The 25,239-nt window shown below is 43.7% G+C and overlaps 1 protein-coding gene across 1 annotated transcript; it reads right to left on the reverse strand.

Annotated features, from left to right (window-relative positions):
- Nucleotides 1-1,031: 1,031 nt before the first annotated feature.
- On the reverse strand, nucleotides 1,032-22,471 carry LOC308399550 (cytidine monophosphate-N-acetylneuraminic acid hydroxylase-like). The gene is made up of 14 exons (XM_080886870.1): nucleotides 22,242-22,471; nucleotides 22,072-22,163; nucleotides 18,599-18,708; nucleotides 18,175-18,365; nucleotides 17,360-17,440; nucleotides 17,204-17,270; nucleotides 16,981-17,062; nucleotides 16,765-16,902; nucleotides 16,433-16,568; nucleotides 6,806-6,949; nucleotides 6,231-6,405; nucleotides 4,846-4,962; nucleotides 4,557-4,672; nucleotides 1,032-4,048 (listed from the first exon to the last, which is right to left on the reverse strand). The coding sequence occupies exons 1-14, from the start codon at nucleotides 22,445-22,447 to the stop codon at nucleotides 3,910-3,912; spliced, it is 1,794 nt and encodes a 597-aa protein (XP_080742996.1). The 5' UTR covers nucleotides 22,448-22,471; the 3' UTR covers nucleotides 1,032-3,909.
- Nucleotides 22,472-25,239: the final 2,768 nt, after the last annotated feature.

The raw sequence follows: 25,239 nt of genomic DNA on the forward strand, positions 1-25,239 counted from the left end.
ACGCCAGCTCGCACTGTAACAGAAAACCGCTACAGGCCCCTGGGTCACCCGCATACGGCTCCGGCTCCGGGGAGGCCGCGTCGCGAAACAGGTGACCCCGCTGGGGCTCGGGATCCGCCGCGGGCTGAGGCAACGGCGCGGTCGGGGCGGGCAGCGCTGAGCTACCGGCGGCGGGTTCCGACTCCGCCGAGGGTTGAAGGGACTGAATGTCGGATTGCATTTTAGCCTGCTCGTCTGTGAGTGTGTGCACTTGAGCCAGTAGGTACTGCAGCGTCTGTTCGTGGCTACCGATAATAGCCCCCTGCTTACTGATCGCTACGCGGGCTGGGTCCGCTGTGTCCATATAACTGGCCTGAGTATACTGTCACGCCTCAACGGCACGAGGGAACAGGGATGGACACAGGCGCAGAAACCAACCCGGAAGCGAGGTGACAGAAAACAAATGATTTATTTCCGCCCACAGGGAAAACAAAGGTGAAACACAAAGCGACGCCACCACACTAGTGGCGCGTAGGATTCGTCTGTGAAAATGAGGGCGACCTAGACACCTCTAGGAGACGGCTGAACAGCGGGGACAGCGGGGAGGTAGAAACAGGACTAGGTAGGGGCCGGGGCATTGGTTTCAGGTGGAGGGGACAGGTGGAGCGGAAAACCCGGAAGCGGTCGAGGCGTGGGGAGGCAGGCAGGTGAGCAGTGGGTCGGCAGGCCACGTTGTGTGAGCAGCTGGCGGCCCAGGTCCAGGAGGACGGGAGCGAGGGGAACAAGATCTCCACTCCGGGTGCTATCGCTGAGGACAAGAAAAGACAGGTCAGTCATCACACGGCGTTAAGACAAGGTTTTAGGATGCTCCACTGAACTAACATGGGAATAGCAGATACTCAGGCGATGAGTGGTTGAGAGCGCAGGTCTGATATACCGCTGGCACGATTGCTCACAGGTGGTCAGCCAGGGAGGGGCAACCGGACTCCGCCTAAAGGAGGGGGAGCCGCTGTCTGAGACCTGCGGGTGCCCAACCAGACCATGACAATTACCCACCAGTCTACTGTTGTTCACAGCGCTGTCGGCTTTTTTTCATTTAAATGACCTTGGACAAGAAAGCATATTTTTTTCTGTTGTTCAATACTGAAGAAATTTAAACGTTTTAAAATTGCAGAATATCATATGGTTATCTGCTACAAAAAGGCAGGACAGGAAAATCTCCTTCATGTTTTTCTGCTGTGATGTTCACAATTCTGATGAAGTCTCATGTGTATCAGTGCTGATAAATGATCAGAATTATAACATTTCTGACTGTCTGAGGCGAAATTGAATCGAATCAGGACTTTGAGAACCGGAATCGAATGGATTATAGAAATCAGTGATTATACTCAGCCTTAGTGAGCAGCCTAGGCCTGACAGAAGTGGATGTAGCTGTGGGTAATAAGAAAAGATGAAAAGAATGATTGATAACTTTTTTGTAAAGTTAAGGCCTGATCTGTCTGAAATTCATAGCCAGCTCTGGCACGGTGCCATCAATCTCTGAACGCTGAAAAAGCAGCAGTGTATCCAGAAACACATTATATGCAGCGATAAATGCCCAAGTGTCCCCTCTCCCCACGGCCTTTCAGCGGCAGGAAGCAGCAAACAGGTCGTCAGAGGAGCCGATGTGATGATTAAGTTTAACATTTTCTACAATATTGACAAAGCACTTTAAGCACAAGATTGTTACTTAATAATTTAGAAATGAATATTGTCTGTATGGACTGCAACTTCCCCCCAAAAAAGTGCACATGTAAAACTGCGATGTTAAGCGATGCGGTTGAAAAATGTGAGTGCGCCTAACTTTTGTACCGGTACGCCTAACTGGCAAAAAGTTAGTCTAGAGCCCTGGCAAAAATCAGATTTTTTTTGCATCCAAGTCTGTGATTGGCTGGTTTTGTGGCACAAATATAATGGTGTAGAGAAAGAGTTGAGCGCGCACGGGCAGAAATGTTGAGAGCACGAGCAACACATTGCAAGTGAGCGCAAATGCAAAAACTGAGCGAGAGGGGCTGCTGGTGTGTGTGTGTGTGTGTGGATAATAGCAAACACTGAAATACATTTTTGCATGCAGCAGTGAAGTTTGTTCACTCAAATTTGAAGCGAAGGACACTGTCTCAGCTGAACTATGGACACGCATACACATACTGATACTGATAAGCACTCACTGACGCATCACCCGCCCTACCCCGGATCCAACGCCACCTCCAACGCTTGCCTCCCCTCTGATGTGGACATCGGGTCAGCTGGAGGCGCAGTCGAAGATTGCAGCGGTCCCAGATCAGATGTACACACTGGAACGCTTTCCCATGTTGCTGTCTGTGTTTATTGTGCTATGGTGATTGATATCTGTGCATTCCTGTATTATCCTTCTGTGTTACACATTTCAATGTTTTTTTTTTCCTCGCTACCTAGCCTGACCTGTCTCCCCAATGTGATGTTTGTGTATTGTATGTACGGTCGGTAAGGTCTGTCATCTCGGTTGTGGGCAAAAGACCTGCAACTGACAAATAAAGGCCATCATCATCATCTCAAATTTAGCTTTTCTTCGCTCAAAATAAATTTCTCCTCAAAATGCAACACTTGCACCTGCAAACTTTTTTTTACGTGCGCTCAGAATAGTGGCACAAAAATAACGCCATAGCATAGTGGTCGGGAGATTTGGAGTCAACAGCATCCATGACACACAACGTAACGTGCGATAATGTCTCATGCGCAAAAGCATCAGCTCTATTATATTTTCCTTTTTCCTTCGGGATTAATAAAGTATTCTGATTCTGATTCTAAGAGCCGTGCTTACAGAGCGCTTTGTAGTGAGTGAGAGCCGCTCCTCACTTAATTTCCTTTTGCTGCTCAGCTCTCACACAGTGGCTCAGCTATGCTCCAATCCCTCCGTATTGTGGCCAATCACATGCGAGGATATAGGATAATATCATTATCAATATCATACGAAGCAGCATCTGGCTGCAGTTTAAAGACTTTTTTGTCTTGGTCTCGTCTCGACTTTGTCTTGGTCTTGGTCTCAGTATCCTCTGGTCTTGGTCTTGGTTTAGGCGGTGTTGACTACAAGTCTACTGGTCAGCCAGGGCCGGACTGGGACAAAAAATTGGCCCGGGCATTGAGACCGGCCCACCAGGTATTATAGGAAAAACCATAAAGCCTTTGAATGAAAACAAACACTGCTGTGACAGTGATGTACGCTGTCTTGTTGGTATATATGTATGATCTGTATCACCTTCATGTTTCCCTCTCACCACATATCCAAACCGATATCATGACCAGCAGCTTTACAGCTGTGGCTCCAGCAAACATCAGCTGATACTAGAAATTAATATTAAATAAATTCCACCAACAGCTGATCAAGCTTAATAAATTTCTCCTCAAAATGCAACACTTGCACTTGCAAATTTTTTTTTACGTGCGCTCAGAATAGTGGCACAAAAATAACACCATAGCTTAGTAGCCATCCTTGTTTCTTGTATTCATGCAACTGATGTGCTTCCTATTTTTCAGAAGTTATTGAATCAGCATGTTCTGTTGTTCAGGTGAGTACGCACATTAATAGCAAAATAGATGTCATTTTTATTACCATCAATTACATAGCATTGTTAAGGTAAAAACATAGATTTATACTTCACAGAAATTGATTGTAAACAGTTTTCCTGATCTGAAAGATGATTAAATGTGCAAAATCAGTGTTTTGTCTATTAAAGACTGATGACCCTGAGCTGAGTTCCTTACCTGACAGCCACCTGATTGATTACTTTGCTATCTCATTAATGTAAAGCGGTGACCTAGGCCCAATTGGAACTGCATAGTTAATATGCATTACATCAAATCAGGAAATCAGTAACTGGATCTTTACAAATCCAGAATCAAACCAGAATCAATTCATGACAGGGCACAGTTATTTCCCATCGTTGTATCACTGAGAGGTATGGTCGACTCATCGATGGTGAAGACCTGTTTTCGGAACTGTTCCCAGTCTGGCCTGCAAAGTGGCAGCTCTGCTTGGAAGTGCTTCCAGAACCTAGAGGCCAAGACGAGGTGATTAAAGTTCATACATTCACAGTAGCACAGTGTCCCTGTGGATGCAGCCTAAGTTACTGTTCTTTAGCTGTAACTGACACGGACCCTAAATACATCACATGCAGGTAATTATGAAGTTAGTCAAAAAAGAGCAGAATCAAGGATTTCCCATTTACAACATTACATGGTTGTGATAGCTAAGCTAAGAGTTATTAGGCTTGAAAATGGCAATGAATATTCTTAACAAAATAAACATGCTGTAACAACATGTGTGTCTGAGTGCTCCTCCTACATAAAGTAAAATACATCAAAATTATATTTTGCTAAATAGTATTGTGTATTTTGATCTGTGTGTATAATCAGATATGTGTATGTATGTGTGTAAATAAATCTGTGTGTATAGATATTTATCAATTCTTCATGTTTAGCTCAAAAACACTGAAAGTGCAGCATAGTTATTCGAACAATTTACAGCATGACAAAGAATCCGTGAGATTAAATGTCTGTACTTGTGGTGGTAGATGTCTGGGTCTCGGCTGACGCGGTTCTGAAAGCCGATGTACAGGTCGTCCCACAGACAGCCGTGCAGCACCACGTACCTCATCACTCCAATCCTGTTTTTAATCTTAGATTAAACGAAGCAGCATGAGCATAACAGCATGTAAATAAAGTATCCAGGCAGAACAGGAGTTTTTCAGATGTTAGATGACAGACGTGATCATTTCCTCACGATTCGTTGGGAGTCAGGAGGAAATCACTATTATTCACATCCTGTTATCTGTTTGTTTAGGGACTCACCTCCAAGTAGGCGTGCTCTCTGTCAGGTCTCTTTGTGGGGAACGATAGATCCAGAAAGTCCACCAGATAGTCATAACCGTCAGTGATGCATTCAAACTCGTCGTCTGTTTCAATGACCTACACGGAGACACACTCTGAGTGAGACAGCAATGCAAAAGAAAAACGAGTGAGAGAAGGAGATCGTTAACAGCTAGAAGGAAGCGAGGTGGTGATGAGGGATCAGAGCAGAGAGCTAGTTGTTTGTTTTTAGATTTCATCATTGCAGGATGTTACCTGCACGCGTATTATCAGCTTCTGCTCAGGTACTACAGAGGCTGCTGTAGCATGAGGGAAAGGGATTATCAAAAAACATATAAAATAAAATTTCTGCTCAGGTGTAAAAAAAACACGTATTTATTGCTTTAAAACACTGGAAGCCCGTCTCTATCATAGCATAGTTACAAGGAAGCTTAGCCTGAAAACGTCTCAGTTCTTTTGATTTTTGTTGAACTTCTACATTTTTCATTGGGTTTTATGGTTTACAAGGTTAACGGAAAGTAAAATGATGCACACATCACTACTATGTGCATGAAAAAAAAGATTTCATTCATAATCACACTGCTCACTGCTTGGTGGACAAGTTCAGCACGGAAGATCTTTAGTCATACATCTGTCTGCTTCCCAGGTTTTTGGGGCTAATCTCAGCTTCACGTCACTGTCACAGCCTGATTGTGACATCACTGGTCTAGTCCAATCGTCTTTTTTAAGGCCAATCATCCTCCAATCCGCGTACTTTAAATCTCATCTGTTATTTCCCTTGCAGTCGCCTTCATGCAACCCACCTCCTCCCCATCTCAGCCTCTCCCATATTACTCAAGCTCCATCCAAACCTCCACCCAGACTCCCGGGGTGGTCCTGCCCTAATCCCTGTCACTGCTGGGATTACGTTCTGCTGCGATGGGCCCTCAGACTATGATGGCAAAATATCTTAATTGAATTCTGTACATTGATGAATCATGCTCAGTTCTTTCTAATGATCTCTCCTTATTGAACATCCATCTTATTGTCCAGCTCTTGTTGGCTTTCACGGGCCAGGAGGCAGGGCACATTCTGAGCGGGTTGTCGGTCCAATCTCAAGACGCACAATAGTTTTTATTTTGTTTTTTCTTAATGCTTTCCCCCAACCATATTAAAAAATGGACAAAGTAAATATTTTTACAGTCCTTTTTTGCAGGCTCGTGTGTTTTATTTGGTTTCTGGAAGCAGTAAGCAGAGAAATGCTCTTAGGTAGGAAAAGTCACGAGAACACAGTAAATGCAGACAAAGGTCAGATGTTGAGTGCAGAACAGTTCTTGACAAAAAAAAAAAAAAAAAAGAGTCAAACAGCTCTGCAGGAGAACATTTACCCGCACAACAAGGTTGTAGTTTTGAAAGCCAGCCCACGTGTAATAAAACTGGATCCAGCTCTGATGTTTAAATATGTCCGACTTGATGGCACTGTTCAGCTCATTCACATACAAGTCGAACTCCCAGCTGTCCTTGTAGAGTTTTGCACTGGCTGGTGGATTGATGATGGCCTCACTATGGGTGGTCATAGCAAACACATGTCAGCAGATAACATGGACATGCAGTCAGATCAGATGTTCTGATTGACATGAGCTAATTGAGCAGCTGTAGCTTGTTGTAACTCAGTAAGAATAAAAGTCATTTTATACAGTTACTGCACACATACAAACTATATAAAGATGAAAAAGACAGGCTGAAGCTACTGTCCAAAGCTTTTGAATTTTACATTGGCAGTGCAGACGGTGAGGATTTTTTCCCATCAGACTAATCTGTTTATTCACTGGCCTTTCAGCTACTGACATTACTGTTTAAGTGTCTGTGGTTTATGTAGTTGTATTACACAGATGGAATAAGAGTCTCTTTTCCACAGTGGCAAAGAATGGCAAACACAGATAAACATGTGAGCTGTTCCAACCTGCTGGTGGGGTCTCTCAGAGCGAGGCCCAGGTCCAGCACAGCACCTGGCTGCGGTGTCCAAGTCTTGATTGCTGGTGCCAGCTTATTAATGACTGCATTGAGGTCCTCTGCACTGTTTTTGATATTAGTATCCTTTATGTATCTACACCCAACACACAGTACAAACAGACAGAGAAGTAAAAGGACACATAAAGAACAAGTTAGGTCTCATGTTTGTTTAAATGCTACATCTGTAACTTAACAGTCATTAGCAGTCCCGTCACTGTCCAAAGTTTGGGCCACGACTGTGTCGTACAACCCTGTTTGCAGAAGAGTTGGGATGCTGTGTATGATGTAAATAATACTAGAATCTCAAAATCATGTTAATCTTATCCTTATTTATTAACATCACAAATGTATTGTGTAGAATAAGGAGGGGATGTTTTTCTCATTATCATTTAATATTTTAATATGGCATTATTAGTTCATTAGAAGTATATAACCAGCTTTGCATTAAGCATAAATTGAAGTTTTTGACCTTACATTATTCTTTGCATTACAGTGATGGTGATAACTTTAGTTTGATCTTTCCTTGCAGGTACCAGAATAATAACATGATTTTCCATTGCAGATGTAACCCTGATCATTCCATACACATTGCAGTTTGTTGCTTTTTCTAGAGTTGTGCTCAAGGTAATTAAAGGTTAAAAGCTACAGCCAGCGCGAGTCTGGCTGATCTATGGAGGGCAAAGGCTTTGAGCTTGGAAGGCCGCACGCGCTTACACAGCACTTATAAGATGTTATTCTTGGTGATTTTGTGCTTAGTCATGTTTTAATATGTTTTAAGTAGAAGTAGCTGATCCAGCAATATTCATTTAATATTATAGACTTGATTTAGAGCAATACACACTGATGGTCTTAACAAATGAAAGAGTCCTTGTAGCTGCCATGTTGTGTCTTAGCAGGGTACAGACGGTTCCAGGAGACGGGGGCAGTCAGCGTCTGCCCTCGGGAAGGAGACAATGTTATTCTTTGTGTTAAATAAAATTGTCAACATTGATTGTATTACACCTGTCACTATGCATGAGGGGGCGTTCTAATACCCTGATTTCATAAAACTATGGTGATGTGTTTTTTGAGATGAGATCTGAGACTGTCTGCATACAGTGTCCATCTCCCACGTGTGTGATCATTAAATCATCGTTTGACTCAACCCGACCGGACCAGTGTTGTTATTGTGGGTTTTTCCTCTGGTGTCCATCCCCAATATTTTGAACCTTAACATTTTGGGGGCTCGTCCTGTGGTATTGGGGTGGAAGTGTGAGGTGTGGACGGTCTGAGGTGGTCGAGCGGACAGGCACGGACCAGGGATCTGATGTGAGTGAGCTTCCCGGGTGCATCTAAAAGGTAAGGCACTGCCTGTTGAGTTGATTCCCAAATTGTGCCAAATTGGGCTGCATTAAATTAAAAGCCTACTCACTGACGTTGCTGGTGGGTGTCTGTTTTGATTTTGATGAGAATCACCGTGTGTTATGCAGTTAAAGTTGTTTAAGAGTATTTAATGAAGTTGAAGAAATATGAAAGTAATAATGTTGGGTTTGAGTCCCTGGATATTGAGCTGAAGGCTCAGGTAGTTTGGTAGGGAAATTAGGACAGAAACTGTTCCCAGAAGTAACAGAGACTGGTTAATAGTTTTACAAATTAGGACAGAAACTGTTCCCAGAAGTAACAGAGACTGGTTAATAGTTTTACAAATTAGGACAGAAACTGTTCCCAGAAGTAACAGAGACTGGTTAATAGTTTTACAAATTAGGACAGAAACTGTTCCGAGAAGTAACAGAGACTGTTTGATTGATTACAAAAAAGTGAGACTGTCTTCGGTGAGACCCGTTATTTTAAATTTGTCGAAATTTGTTAGGTGCTGAATCTGTCAGGCCTGTCAGTGGTTGTAAATATAAGACGTCTTTGTAATATAAAATAGAGTTTTGTCTGAGCTTTGTGTGAGACTCTGTGTGACGCGCAGCTGCTGCGCTGCGAGCTATTTTTAGACGGTGTGAACATGCAAATGAGCTGCATTTGCAAGGGAGGGAAACGGAGCTTTTCACTTCCTGCCCAGAGTGTGTGTGAGCCTTATAAGCAGAAGGCTTTTTATTGCTGAAAGTTTGTAAATATGCTGCTGGTTTTGATGTTATAACAATGTAAATAGTTTTTGATTTAAAAAGAGTGGTTTAAATAATTTTCAGACACACCTTGCAAATGTGCTTATAATGAGTTGGCACTCGGCCTTTGAAGGTCAGAAGCTTCATTCGGCGTGACTGTCCGGACTGATAAAGTGTAGTAAATGCCTTGAGTGCAGAGGGTTAAATGCAAACAAGCTTACACACACATAGGTTATGATCAGAATAGGTCCCTAGAAGGCAAGGGAAAATTGGGACAGTGTAAAACTGTGACCAAAGCAGAAAAAGCTGCAGGCACTCATTATAATTTGCAAGGTGGTTGCGTGAATTAGGCAGACTAACAGAAGGAGAGGAGCTTGCGATTGGTGATTTTCGCGCCATTTCTGCGCGGTGTATGCTCGGTGGTGGGCTCGCAGATGTAGAGGCCATAGCTCGCACAACTCGCTATGCAAATGATTTGCCTTATCATGAAGTGCAATGTGCTTTGTCTGACGCAGTCCGTGAAAAGTACCCAACCCCTAACACAGGAGCCATACCTAAAATAATTTGGGACCCCCAAAACACACCTAGAGAGTTTTTAGAAAAAGCCAGAGATCAGTGGTTGTTAGAAACAGGTACCCATCCGGGTAGAGAAGGTGAGCATCGGGCGTGGTTTCGCTCAGCGGTGCTGGCAGGGCTGCCAAACCAGGTCATGGAAGATCTACAGAAAAACCCAGATTTTGCCGTAGCAGATTCGGTGCAGTGGGAAAGACATGTCTCGCATCGTTTACAGCTGGAGCAGGACAGGGCGAACAAGCAGAAAAAAAGAGTTGGAGGAGGCACAAGCGTCTCTACTCAAACTACAGTTGGCGGAGGCCAGAAACAAAGCCTGCGAAAAGAAAAAAGAGGAAAAAGAAAAAACAGAAAAAATGATGATAGTTGCGACCCAGCCTGGTCCTGGGCCTGAATGGCCAGACAGTGGCCCGGGTCCCTGCACTAATGACGGATGGCCCGCCAATGCACCAAGGCAGAACCAACCCACAGGGAATTGGGGAACCGGTGGATCGTACAGAGGGCGTGGTGGCTCAGCGGAGGGAGTACTAAGAGCTCGTGACACGGGGAATCTCAGCGGTGTGCCTTGGAATGTCTGTTAGAGGTGTGGAGCAGAGGGTCATTGGAACAGAAATTGCCCAGAACGTCGTCAGAACTATAAAAGACGAAACGACCAATCCCAGGCACGTGGAGCTCCGAGAGCAAGAGATGGCTATAGGGGAGCATATCAGGCCCCAAACCCGAGTGCAGCACCAGCCGCGCAGTATCCAGTGGCTGACTGGAGGGAGGACCAGTACTGAAGGGACCCGGAGGGACCAAACAGCATGGGGATGGCAGATCCCATGCTGTCAATTACTGTAGAAGGGACAGAATTGCCCTTCTTAGTAGACACTGGAGCAACATATTCAACCTTGAGAGCAGCACCAGACAGTGCAAAGTTGTCCTGCCACACAGCGAACGTGGTGTGTATTTCCGGGATCCCAACAACTCTGCCAGTGACTGACCCAGCTTTGACAAAGCTGGGCAAGCAGACTTTGAAACACAACTATGTGGTGTCATCGCAAGCGCCAGTAAATCTCATGGGCAGGGACCTGCTCGTGAAGTTGGGCGCCACAATCACATGTTCAGCAGATGGATTATCTGTGACTCTGCCAGGGGGCCAGCATTTTCCGTGCCTGGGAACAAATTCAAAGACTCAATATCTGCTTCAAGACTGTGAAAGAGCAAAAGCCGATATCTACTGGGGGAGACTAGTGAAAGAGGATGTTCTGAGGCAATTTCAGCTGTGGAGACCCTGGATAATGAGCTTGGCAGTTTACTCCCCTCCGCGCGACCCTTACCACGTTACCCTGTTTTATGAGAATGACGACACTTATCGTGAATTATTTCAATCTGATCTTGAGGGTCAGACGTGGAATGTGCAAACACATGACATCTACATTGGACCAGAAGGTGTAGCCGCGGCTGTGAAATTAACTGATGAACAACTGCCTTGGTACAATGTGGAAGAAAATTCAACCCCTCACATTACATTGGCGGTCCACCAAGGTCATGGTGCAGGTGATCTAGGTCCAATGGTCAAGTGAGCACTGGACGACACAGGGTGGCAAAGAACCCAAATTCCTAACTTATCTTATGCTCCAAATTGTAAAACCTATCGCATAACTTGTGCCTGTGAGGGTACGGTGATTTTGGAACATAAAGAAATTTCAAAAACACATGGTGAGGAGTGTGTAGATCATCCTCACGCAGTTGCTGGACTGTCGAATCTGCCTGACAGTCTATGGTCAAAAGGGCCCACGGATGTTGGCCTAGCTAAGTGTCCTCCTGTCGTGTTCCAGCTGAAATCAAACACACCAATCAATAGACCACAGTATAAACACAAACCTGAAGCAGAGGAAGGAATTACAGAAACAATAGAAGGCCTGCTAAGGGCCGGGGTGTTAGAGCCCTCTCACTCACTGTGGAACACACCAATTCTACCAGTGGAGAAACATGGAACAGGAAAATAGAGCATGACACATGACTTGAGAGCCATTAATGAAATATTACTCTCTACTACTGCACCGGTACCAAATCCGTACAAAGGTTTATCAGCTATCACATGTGACCAAAAGTGGTTCACGTGTATTGACCTGGCAAATGCATTCTTTTGTCTTCCTCTGCATGAGTCATTCAGAGATATTTTTTTCATTCACATACAGAGGCCAACAACTCAGATACACACGGTTGCCACAAGGCTTTGCACTTTCTCCAGGTATTTTCAATAAGGTGCTTAAAGAAGCCCTGTCGTCATGTAATTTGCCTGATGATTATACATTAATACAATATGTTGATGATCTTCTCATTGCAGCCCCGTCAGCAGCGGATTGTACAGCGGCGTCGTTCGTTGTGTTGAATAGGTTGGCGGAATGCGGCTTTAAAGTAAGTAAAGACAAGCTGCAGTTAGTTCGCCCTGAAATGACCTTTTTGGGCCGGGTAATCGCACACAAATTAGTGGGTTTGATGAACACACACAGAGACCAAATTCTGACACACCCAAAACCGCGAACTGTGAGAGAAATGCTTTCTTTTCTTGGTTTAACAGGTTACAGCAGGCAGTTCATTCCGGATTATGCAGGTAAAACTGCCCCTTTAAGGGGCCTAATGAAGCAAGTTGGTGTTCGAAACTTTAAGGCTGAGTTGCCTTGGACGCCTGAAGCTGAAGCCGCATTTATTAGGGTGAAACAGGATTTGTCAAGGGCCTCAGATTTAGCCACACCCAATTATGATGAGCCATTCTATTTGGATGTTTCTGAAACATACTCAGTTGTAAATGGAGTGTTGTTTCAGAAAAAGGGGGGGGGGGGGGGGGTAGAGATGTGCTCATGTATGTAAGTGTAAAACTACATCCAACAGAAGCAAAGCACCCTACATGCACACAACATGCAGCAGGGGTCGCTAGAATTATCCAAAGAACAGCACATGTAGTGAGAGAACACCCACTAAAAATACTCACTACACATAGCATAGTGGCATACGTGAATTCACAAGCATTTTGTATGTCACTAGGGCACAAAAGAGACTGAGCAAAGTCTTAGAGGCCCCAAATTTGACATTTACACATGAAGGAATTAACATGGCAGATTTAATGGGTGTAGGGGAACCACAGGACAACCACAGGCCAAAAGAGCACAGATTGAGGAAAAGATTAGAGAGGACCTGAAGGCCGAACCCATACCGGGAGCTGAGGACTGGTTCACCGATGGATGTTGCCACCGAGACGAAGGAGGACTGAAAGCAGGGTATGCGGTGGTTTGCAGAGTAGAAGGAGATTATCAGGTCAGAGAGTCAGGAAGGATTGAGGGAAAGCAGTCGGCCCAGAGAGCTGAAGTGATAGCCTTAGTTCGAGCTTTGAGACTAGCCAAGAACAGGAGAGTGAACATCTACACCAATTCGGCAGAGAGGAAACCAGAGAGCAGACGAAGCCGCGAAGGAGGCCGCAGGCTACAAAGGACGGAGACAAATGATACAGGTAACTCCAGAAGAGGAGATATCTGTTGATCTGATTGAGGAAGTCAAACAGGCCCAGGAGGAGGCATCCCCAGAGGAAAAGGGGGTGTGGAAAAACAAAGGAGCCTGGCAGGATGGACATTTGTGGAGGGGGCCAGACGGGCGCCCCGTGCTGACAGCCAAAATGGCAGAACAGAAGGTGGATGAAGCCCACGGACTCGCCCACGTGGGGAGAGCCCAGATGGAAAGAAATTTGTGTCATTGGTGGCATCCTGAGCTGCGAGGAATGATAAGAGAGAAGGCCAGGATGAGCTTAATCTGTGGGGCACACAATCCTAAGCCAGCAGTAAAACCGGAAGTGGGTTTTACACGATATGAGCTGCAAACCGGGAGACAGTTTCCGGCACCTTGGACGGTGGGCTCGGTTGAACGGGACAAAAAGGGGAACCGGTCCCACGCAGACTACTGGAACGAGTTAAAGGCGCTTGTGTCCAGTTTCACAAAACAGGCGGCTGGTGAAGGGCCCACAGGAGAAGGAGAGGTCCCAGACGCGAAAACAGTGTGGCTGAGAGTCATCAAACGAAAGTGGAAGGAGCCCCGCTGGACTGGTCCATATGAGGTATCGGCTCGGACGGCGACAGCGGTCCAACTGAAGGGGAAAGGCGACACCTGGTATCACTGGACGCAGTGCGCAGCCGCGCACGAGGGCTTGGTGGGGAAGGATCAATCTCCACCCAACACAGGTGAAATTGAGCGGCAGAATAAACCCTCACACCTGTGCAACGGGCCGACCGGTGGTCTACCCGGAAGGTCGAAGAAAGAAGAGCAGTCAAGGAGGAGATCGCCGCGCCAACGAAAAGGAGCGGTACCACACTGAACACCTAGAACAAGAGAGAGGCTCTGATAAAGGGCTTTGAACTTTTTACTACACCATAACATTCACATACCACCATGCCATCACAACAATTAGACACTGGTGATGAAAGAAGAGTTTCAAAAGCCATCACAATGTTCAAAATTATTATGAGTTTGATGTCAACTATGTTGCTAATCATGGCTATTTGTTTTTTGATTTGTTTGTTGCAGACCGACCCGGGAAACCAGTCTGAGCACGGAGGCCATGCCAGTCCGGCGTTGTTTGATACACCAATTACATCTCGCGTGATCTATAGTGATTTAAAGCTGCGGGCAAGAGTGAAGCGCGAGGTCTCTGGTAAAAAGGATGAGTGTCTCAGCACATATGGTGGTTTAGAATTAGATTATGTTATTGGCCCCACAATTTCTTTTATGTTTGATCTGTGTGATGTTGTTAATTGTAGGGACGTCGGCAGTGCCTGGAGGGGATATAATGTGTGGCTCTGTTGGGATTATTCAGTGAGTACGCACTGCGAGAGGGGAAATCGTCCATATGACAGCTGGTGCCGTAATTGGGACCAGGTAAGGGGTTACACTGGGCAAAATTGGGAACCGTTAGAACTAGGATCAGAAAACGGGCTTAAACTACAGAGGGATTTCAGCCCCTCTGGAAACGCGTTAACCTTATCATTGGGGAATTGGCATCGCAAACAATCTATGTATTTGGTTCTGGGGGTGGAAATAGCGGGGGTTGATCCAAAAGGGTTAAGAACGCAAGAACGTAGATAGGATCAATTATGTTCACTATAATGTACTGAGGCTCTCTAACCTCACCAGAGACGGCATGGAGGGGTTGGCGGAGCAGGTGGGTCCGACCTCGTTAATGGGAGTGCAGAATAGAATGGCCCTTGGTATGTCGTTAGCGGAAAAAAAGGGGGCGTTTGTCCTATATTGGCCGATCAGTGTTGTAATTTTATTCCAAACAAGACTGCTCCAAATGTGTCGGTAACCAAGGCTCTGAAGGGCCTAAAGAGCCTTTCTGAAACTATGCATGATCACTCCGGTGTTGATAGTCCGTTGGAAGGCTGGCTGACCTGAGTGTTCGGACGGTGGAAGGGGGTTATCGCTTCGGTCATGTTTTCTTTGTCTGTTGTGGTGGGTATTATGGTTATTTGTTGTTGTCTCATCCCTTGTGCCAGAAGAATGTTCAAAAGTATGTCTGTGAGGACAGTGGACCCTGGAGTCCTTACTCCAATGTCCATGATGCCAATGATGCATGTAGAACTGAATGTGTAGGCCAAGGAGGGACACAACTGTTTGTGACCTCTGGATTCTCCAGAGGTCAACAGAGGGAATTGTAGAATAAGGAGGGGATGTTTTTCTCATTATCATTTAATATTTTAATATGGCATTATTAGTTCATTAGAAGTATATAACCAGCTTTGCATTAAGCATAAATTGAAGTTTTTGACCTTACATTATTCTTTGCATTACAGTGATGGTGATAACTTTAGTTTGATCTTTCCTTGCAGGTACCAGAATAATAACATGATTTTCCATTGCAGATGTAACCCTGATCATTCCATACACATTGCAGTTTGTTGCTTATTCTAGAGTTGTGCTCAAGGTAATTAAAGGTTAAAAGCTACAGCCAGCGCGAGTCTGGCTGATCTATGGAGGGCAAAGGCTTTGAGCTTGGAAGGCCGCACGCGCTTACACAGCACTTATAAGATGTTATTCTTGGTGATTTTGTGCTTAGTCATGTTTTAATATGTTTTAAGTAGAAGTAGCTGATCCAGCAATATTCATTTAATATTATAGACTTGATTTAGAGCAATACACACTGATGGTCTTAACAAATGAAAGAGTCCTTGTAGCTGCCATGTTGTGTCTTAGCAGGGTACAGACGGTTCCAGGAGACGGGGGCAGTCAGCGTCTGCCCTCGGGAAGGAGACAATGTTATTCTTTGTGTTAAATAAAATTGTCAACATTGATTGTATTACACCTGTCACTATGCATGAGGGGGCGTTCTAATACCCTGATTTCATAAAACTATGGTGATGTGTTTTTTGAGATGAGATCTGAGACTGTCTGCATACAGTGTCCATCTCCCACGTGTGTGATCATTAAATCATCGTTTGACTCAACCCGACCGGACCAGTGTTGTTATTGTGGGTTTTTTCCTCTGGTGTCCATCCCCAATATTTTGAACCTTAACAATTGCATCAAACAGAGAATAAAACTTTAGTTTAAATGTTTTATGCTAACAACACGTTTCAAAAATGTTGGCGCAGTGGCAACAGGAGACTGGAAGAATGCTAAAACAATAAAACACCTGCTAAAACATTTTAAACGAATGATAAACTGAACTACTGTCAGTTAGAAACACAATTCAGTACAACAGGAGCAGCTCATGAAGGTGGAGTCGTGGTTGCAGAGATAGACTGTAGCTCATACAGATAAATAGGCACTAAATACAAAGAGGATCCCAGATATAGACTCTGTTTGATCAGTTATTGGATGGAGTTGCCCAGATGAACTACACATCAGCTTTGACCTTGGTGCTGTGCAAACCTCGTTACTAACTCTACCTGTCTGACGGATGAGCCTCCACAAAGTATCCAGCGAATGGGCAGTAGATCCTGGGCTGCAGGGACTTCGCCAGTGTAGCTTTGTAATTCAGCAGCTTCTTCCTCTCATTCTTGATAAACTCTGCCTTCCAGGAATCTGGAAACAAATCAACATTTGCTTCATCTCAGCAGTTTGGTGCACTTTGACACTGTTGATCACAACATGTGAGTTAAACAAGTCAGTTCCTACGTGGCTAAAAGAGCTACATGTGTCTGTCAAAAGACTGTAACTGAGACACTGCTGTGTGCGTGTGGAGCTAAACGCTAACTAAGCTAACCTAGCTCAGGCTCACCGCTGTATTTCCCTCCATAGAAGGTCATCGGGAATCCAGAAGCTCCTCCAGCGAAGTCGGTCATCATCACATCCACATGCTGTGGCAGCCTGCCGCCGTTTGGTCTGGTGCAGTCCACAGTGTTGAGGATCATGTGACCTGCAATCAAAACTGCGTTTTATATCCTAATCAGACTTATTTTCACAGCATCAGTAATAATATTATTTGAAATGACACCTTTGTAGTCAACAATGATGCAGGTGTCCATTTCAGGATGTACACCATCCATCAGGATCATGAACCTCAGGTGTTCATCAATCTGAGTGAGACAGGAAGAGCCATTTTACTTCATAATCATATTTCCCCCAAAATGAATTGAATTGAATCATTTTACAATTCAACATTTTCCAAACATGCTTATTGTAAATACTCTTGACCACATGATGGAGGTGTGACTTACATTTTGCCAAACACCAAAGGGAATGACTTTAATGTTGGTCAGCTTCACTTGGCTTTGCTTCAAATACCTGTCACAGCAGAAGAACAAACTCACTTTGTACCAGATTTATTTCCTCTGTAATTTATGGGGAAGATTGAGCTCCACGTCATTACTGACCAAAACACAGGCCTGGATGTGTCACCAACATATATGGGGACATCGGGCCTTCTTTCTGCCAAGACCTTCAGTGTGGGATAGCTACAAAGCAAACAACACGTCAGCACGCCACCGTGTCAACATGAACAGTATCCAAGGCTAAAAGTTAAACTCTTTGTAGATTCTGAAGTTTCTAACCAGAAAGAAACTTTTATTTAATATTCCAAAAACTGCTTTTGTTTCTTTTCTAGTCAGAAGTGACATTTACAGTGACTGTGTGGAGTCGTGAGCCACTCCTCTTTCTTCATATGGCTCTTCACAGAATGAGCTTGTTGTTAATTACAAACAATTACAGGAATACAAATCCTGTAATGTTAAAGGTTTGTTATCCTACAAAGTGGAACAAACTGGAAATGTATTTTTGAATCTCAGTGACAGTTGTAATTATATTCTATACTTTTCAATAGAACTATTTGCATGATTTTATTTGTCTTTGCTAATAATATTCTGTTACGTGCACAGTCACTTCTAAGGTTTTACATATCACAACATCATAAAGGAAGTAATCTGGTCTTGGTTTTATTATATATTTCTCCATCCTGAGTCGTTATTACAGTCCTGTATATGTGGAGTCCTTTTACAGCCTTTACTCTAAGAACATTTCCCCTCCCTTTGCCATGATGGTATACAGTGTGTGCTCCTGTCCAGATGAACCGAACAGCTGGAGCAGTTTGTAGATACCATACTGTGTTTTCTCTGAATTGTTTAGTTGCTTCAAATAAAATCAGCAGCAATATTTATTTGTATGTATATTTAGCAGCATTGGCAGAGCTTGCCTGAGGTGGTCTGAGTGCATATGGCTGATGTAGATGAGATCTGCACCACAAAGCCTGTCCAGAGCATCTGCTGGAGGCTCATGGAGAAGCCACCACCCTCTGGCAAACGCGGGACCCTTTAACCAGGGGTCGAACATGAACCTTCTCTCACCAAGCTGTAGCTCCATGCAGGCGTGGGTTAGGTAAGTCACCTGAGAGGAAGGTCAAAGAAAATGTCATCTTTGGAGACAGCTGATGCACTTTTCACTCTTCGTTCATTCACGATTGACAACATTTGAGATGATGATTATTATTACTACTTAGATCATTCAAGTTTTAGATCATTTTGCCAAACAGTTTCATAAGAGTAGCACAGTAGTATGCACGGTGTTGTCTGAAAAACTGGGGTTAAATATTTGTTATCTAAAGCGTAACATCATCGTACTTTGACTTCTCCCTCCTGGAGCTCCAGAGGCTCTCGAGGATCAACCATCCAGGGGTCAACAGGGCTCAGCTCCACCAACTGCAGCCCCCCATCATCCAACACTTCGACCTCTGCGAGTGCAACAACAAGCTCAGGTGTTGACCTCACATGGCATTTATATTATTATCATTCTGTTATTCTCGATGCTTTAAATAGAGCTATTCATACTACTACTACTACCCATAGTAGCAGTATGTAATACAAGCTTCACTGTAGCACCTTTTCCATGTTTCTTATTACTGAGTTACATCATTTAAGTAAGTTACTATTTTATATGATTCAATTAAACAACACGAGGTTTTACTATTAATCCATCCATCCATTCGCTTCCGCTTATCCTTTTCAGGGTCGCGGGGGGCGCTGGAGCCTATCCCAGCTGTCATAGGGCAAGAGGCGGAGGTACACCCTGGACAGGTCGCCAGTCTGTCGCAGGGCCAACACACAGGGACAAACAACCATTCACACTCACATTCACACCTAGTGACAATTTGGATTAATCAATTAACCTATCCCCACAAGCTGCATGTCTTTGGACGGTGGGAGGAAGCCGGAGTACCCGGAGGGAACCCACGCAGACACGGGGTGAACATGCAAACTCCACACAGAAAGACCCCGGCCTGATGGTGGAATTGAACTCAGGAATTTCTTGCTGTGCGGCAACAGTGCTAACCACCGTGCCACCGTGCTGCCCTTTTACTATTAATATTATTATTAATTATATTCTGCTTTATCTTCAAACTGGATCGTTTGTCTTGACAGTGTGTTCACTGCACCACTGTGCTACAAATAAGTGAAGCAGACAAATCTGTGCTGTACCGTGTGCACATGACGTTAGGAGCTGTTTAAGAACAGGTCCTCTGTGAGAGATTTATGAGATCGACTGCAGAGAAGAGAGCTGCACTGCAGGTGGTTAACACTGTGATGATGACGATGGGCAGATTGGATGATAGTGTATGTGCTGTGAGGAAGAGAGCACTGCTGACTCAGAGACTCCAAACCTGAGAGGAAGATTTCTGTTATCAATAAATGATGAAACTGAACTGTTTGATTCATTTTTTACCAAGTTTGAGAAAGGTGAGAGCAAACCAAACTTTGATTATATTAAACATTCATAAGCAGGTTTGTGTGAGAGAGCAGGAGTGTGGGTGAACCCATGGTCGTGTCCAAATTCATGGGCTGCATCCTCCTGAGGCCGCATTTGTAGACCGATTACGTCACAGCGCCGCGCCGAAGGCTGTCCAAATTCGTAGACTCCTCCGAATGCAGCCGACAAATGTGTCCTCCTTTTCCCCCGAATTTGAAGGATGGGTCGGGTGTGTCCTTCGTGGCCCACCATATCCCAGAATTCATAGCGTGGCCCAGCCAAACTCCAGTTTCCAACAATGGCGGCCGCTACTAAGTTTTAAAATTACTCATACTAATCTTTCTGGGTCACAAAATAAACTTTTAGCATATTTTCAGGCGAGAAAGTAGCTGTGTAAACATCAAATATCTGCTCGGTTTATCAAGATATCGCATATTTGCAAAAGTGCTTCCACGTTTTCGGTGACGTCTGTCACCCACCAGCTCGATAGCTGACCGGCCCAGAATTCATTGCACAGAACTTCATTCACGTAATGATGGCGGCACAAAAAGATAAACCGGGAGACGAATACACTTTTAAAAGTAAGTATATGAAAATCTGGTGGTACAAAAGTTACATTTTTATAGCGGTTATGTTGTTAGGGTTGTGAATTTGCATAGACTTGTAATATTTATTTAAACAATCTTCATAAAAAAGTGTCCGTAAACTAGCTTGTATGGTGGGTCCCGCGGTTTTTCATTGCCGCTTACATTTTTCCCAATCCACTTTTTTGTGATATGTTTATAGGCACCAAAGAGCAAACGGCAGACTTCATTAAAACTAGAGGAGAAAACGATCACCTCTTCACTGGGGTAAAAAATTCAGCGACTGTGGGATGGAGGCACACGAATAAATCAATTTACACATCATATTCATCTGAGTACGGTTTCAACAACCCTCATTCTGTACAGAACCTGTGATGTCCAGACGATATTCCTCTTGTGTTCTGCTGTGAAAACTTTTGGATTTAGGGATTATCAGTTGTCATGGTTTTCTCTCTTCTCTTATTTTTTTTGTGTGCGATCAGTAACAACTAGCCAGCTAACCCTAACTATTCTCGAGAAGATGGGCCTGCAAGGGAAAGTCACCCCCTTGCAGGCCAAAAAGAAGTGGGACAACTTAAAGAAAAGATACAAAGAATGTGTGCTGTCAAGAAGATAATTTAAGAATGAAATTTAATAAATGCACATTTACTAAAAGTTGTATTGTTTATATTTGTCTGTCATTTCTGATTTCCTCTGCCTTTAGGATTGCAAGTGTCCAGGGTCAGGTGAGGGAGTCAGTGCGAAGCCCACTGCTGCTGCTTGGCCCTGGTTTGGCCTCATGGATGAGGTGATGGGACAGAGGCCTTCCATTAGGCCGCCTGTCCTTATTTCCTCTCTCCCCGAGGACACTCCAGGGCCAAGTACAGCAGTGGGTGACCAAAGCACACCATTGTTTTTCTTGTGACATTACCAATAAGTGTGATGTGTCACATGGCCCTCTTCCTATTGGAAAAACAAAAGTTGTATCCAAGATGGCCGACTTCTAAATGGCCACCATGGTCACCGCCCATCTGGGGAAGTTTGCCCCCTCACATATACTAATGTGCCACAAACAGGACTTTAATATCACCAACCATTCCCATGTTATTACGGTGTATCCATATAAATGGCCCACCCTGTACTTTACAGCAATTTATGCCGACTGTTGAATTCCTGGAAACCTGCACAGAAACGATAACTGCGCTGCTGGCTAATGTTTAACTGGGATTTAAAAGGATATATATATATTGTTTACTCAACCGCCACACTCTTAGATAATGCAAGTAAATGGAAGAGAGATACCTTTTTACACAGATTAATCAGAACAAGTGCAGTCACACAGCGATGTTGCTGAGTGCTGAGATGCATAGTGCTGGGCTAAGAGAGCTGTCCCTTTTAACAACTGGTTATATTTACTATTCTTTGAGGGGAAAAATGACCCTGCAGAGAAGAAAATTAGATTATCAAGTTTACACTCCACTCATGTGAAGCATGGAAAAATGTCTGTTGGAAAGAATTAGTTTGACATTGCTTCACAGTTATTGGCACAAATTGTCAAATTATTCATTAGAAGGGGCCCTCTGCCAATTTAGCATTAAAATTAAAAAAAGCACAGAAAGTAGTTGCTATTCTGACTGTTAGCGCCGACTGTGGCAAGAGCTATAGTTACAAGCTAACCACACATCCCATAATGCAGCTTTGTAGTTTGCATATTTAGATTTCAGATCCACATTGCAGGAAGTGGCATATCAATATACAGGAAAAGGCACTGTGCAGACAGAACTTACCGAGCTCATCCTGCAAGAAGCTGTCGGGCGGGTTCACATATTTCATTGTTGACACGTTTAATTTCCAGTTGTGTTTGGTGCATTTTACAGTCCTGAGGGAACAGAGAGTTCTGTCAGCTATAATCAAACGTCGACCACAGATAATCTCTGAAATCTGTTCCTGTTCTTACATTGCATCCAGGTCTTCAACGTCTTTGACGAACAGCCCACCTTGATGCTTGCACTGGTTTTTGCATGCTTTCAAGTCATTGTTGCTCTTAAATATGATGTAACATTTGCCGTCCTCTGGGCTTTTCTTGAAATTGACTCCTTCTTTGAGCGAGCCGACTGCTTCAGCATCCAATGACAACAACACCTTTGCTATTTGAGAGGCCATTGCACCTAAATGTTAAAAATCAAAAAGAAGAGTTTTAACTCACAGTATTTGATGCAAGCACAAAGGATCTTACAATAGCTTTGATTCAAATGACAGACTTCAGACACTGAAAAGGACGTTGCATTAATCCTTACATGCTGTTGGGGTCAAACTTGATAATTAAGTACAAGTAAAAAAGCCCAAATGTCATTATTCAGCCCAGATTTGATTACTTTTCCTAAAGTGACTCAAAAGCTGTACTCATGTGTAGCAGTAGTGTGGAGTAGTCTGCAAGTTTTGTACAGTGAGGCTGTTGGAGGACCAAGTTAACCTACATTTCTATTGAGATGGATTTTTAATCCACCCGTGAGGGTCAAATCAATGAAAATGGGTTGCTAGTATTACTCTGGTTGCTCGTATTACTCTGGTTGCTCGTATTAACTGACTAGTTATTTGTTTGTGAGTTTTCACAGTTTCAAAGGTGTCGTCCAAACTGACCTGGTTTCTGGTAATGTTAACCTTTACCTGACCTTCAGCTGCTTCTTTATGGCAACTACATCTTTATGACACACTCCCATAAACTATATGAGATAGCTAATGGCACTGGCATAACTTCAGGAGGTAAAGAACAATGTACACATGGAGGACAAAAGTCTGGTTTACAATATGAGCTCAGGTCGAAATTCTTCAAATGAATGTAAACATTTATAAATCCCTTTATGCACATTGCTCAACAAATACATCTCATACTCTACTTCAGTTCAGTTATCTGCATTGAGAATTTTCTCTATCACCAACATTAGTCCCTTTCTTTTTCTACGGACACTCAAATTTCTCCTTATCAATAGGAATAAAACTTTAACACAGTTAAAAAGAAAGAAAGAATGAACCCATATTTCAACCAATTTGGGAGCGAAGCTGAAAAACACTTTAATATATGATTCATTTGGTTTTGTATACAGTATGGTTGTTCAAGGAATGTCAACAGAAATAATTCGGTTCAATTTATACAGCAAATCACAACAACAGTCAGTTCAGGGCGCTTTATATTGTAAGGCAGACCCTACAATAATACATACAGAGAAAAACCCAGCAATCATATTCAGGGTCACCTGGTCCAGCCCTAACTATATGCTTTAGCAAAAAGCAAAGTTTGAAGACCTGCAGAGCGAGAGCGAAGTGCTCTAATAGGGTGATATGGTACTACAAGGTCATTAAGATAAGATGGGGCCTGATTATTTAAGAGCTTGGGGGAGTTTTTCCTTCCTACTGTTGCCAAACTGCTTGCTCATAGGGGGTCATATGATTGTCGAGTTTTCTCTGTATGTGTTATTTTAGGGTCTACTTTACAATATAAAGCACCTTGAGGCAACTTTTGTTGTGATTAAATAAAATTTAAAAACATTTAAAAGCCTGCATATTCGGGGGACAGTCCCTTGATCTCTTACATTTATACTTTTTATAATTTCTAATTCAGTGCCTACTTTTCCTGTTATTTGGTCTGTGTTCCTGTACCCTTCATACACACTTTTGATCAAAACATCTCTGTCTATCTTTAACAATCAATCCTTCCTTTATGGTGCTACACTTTGATTCTGTCTCCTTTGCTACACTTGTCTTTATCCCTTGTTAAGGTTCAAAATATTGGGGATGGAGACAAGAGAAAAAACCACAATAACAACACTGGTCCGGCCGGGTTGAGTCAAACGATGATTTAATGATCACACGCGTGGGAGATGGACACTGATGCAGACAGCCTCAAAATCTCAAAATGGTGGAGCATTGCTCAAACTTTTATAGCCTCTGGTGCCTCCACCTTATCATACAAAGCCTAAACATTCACATGCTTTCTCTCACACAGCGCCTAAGCTACGACCTTGGCTCCCTGTTTATCTGCTCCTGCTGAAATGGGGCAGAAAACTCCAGCACACTCTGTTCTCTTCTACTCAGACAAATTAGATTTCTTATAACTCAGCAGTATAATGCATCATAAAACAATATCATTCATTCACAACAACACAGCAGTTTAATGTAATGCAAATCAGTTTAACTAATGCAATAGTTATCAGCTTCTTCTAATTCAGGAGAATAATGCAAACTAAAACTACATAATAATTCACAATCTTTAATTCGGGGTATAACATGGCATAAAATAATATTATAATCTAACAATTCCCCCTGATGAGGTCATTAGAATAATGACCTCACAAACACCCTTCAATTCAGTGTGGCCGGGTTCATCTCTTCTCACTCCTGAGGTCCTTTGTCCCCCTGAGGGGCGAACCATATGTGGGATGACCTCTGTGTTTGCGCAATTCAGATGCAAGAAAAACTATGATTCCAACAGTAGCAGGTCCAGATGACACTCTCCTTGTCTCCCACTGCTTTCAGCCTTTATTCTATTGCTGCAGCTACCAGTGTCGTCCAGTTGGGTGATCCTCTGCTCTTCATTCTTCAACCTTAGGGGTTAGACAACCCTTCAGTCGTGACACAGATCAGGGGATTATTCTGCCCCGATTTCAAACAACGATCTGTGTATCCTCCAGAAAAGAACAGGAAGGTGTCCCCCTTTTTGCCCAAAAGCCTCTCGAACTTCGTTGGTCTGGTGTTCCCGGATTTCCGCCAACCCCTTCATGGTTATTGCTGTGTTTATGGGATCCATCCTTTTGTGGTGACTAGCTGGAGCCCAAACGCCATGACCCTTGGACCCAGTTGATGTCTCGGCAGTCACTGTGTCTGACTCTGCTACGGAGGATCCTCGCATCTCTGTGACCTCGTCTGGTGTCTGTTCCTTTCTCTGTAAGAGACAGAAA

The sequence above is a fragment of the Rhamphochromis sp. 'chilingali' genome (assembly GCF_963969265.1).
Source record: "Rhamphochromis sp. 'chilingali' genome assembly, chromosome: 7".
Lineage (NCBI taxonomy): Eukaryota > Metazoa > Chordata > Actinopteri > Cichliformes > Cichlidae > Rhamphochromis > Rhamphochromis sp. 'chilingali'.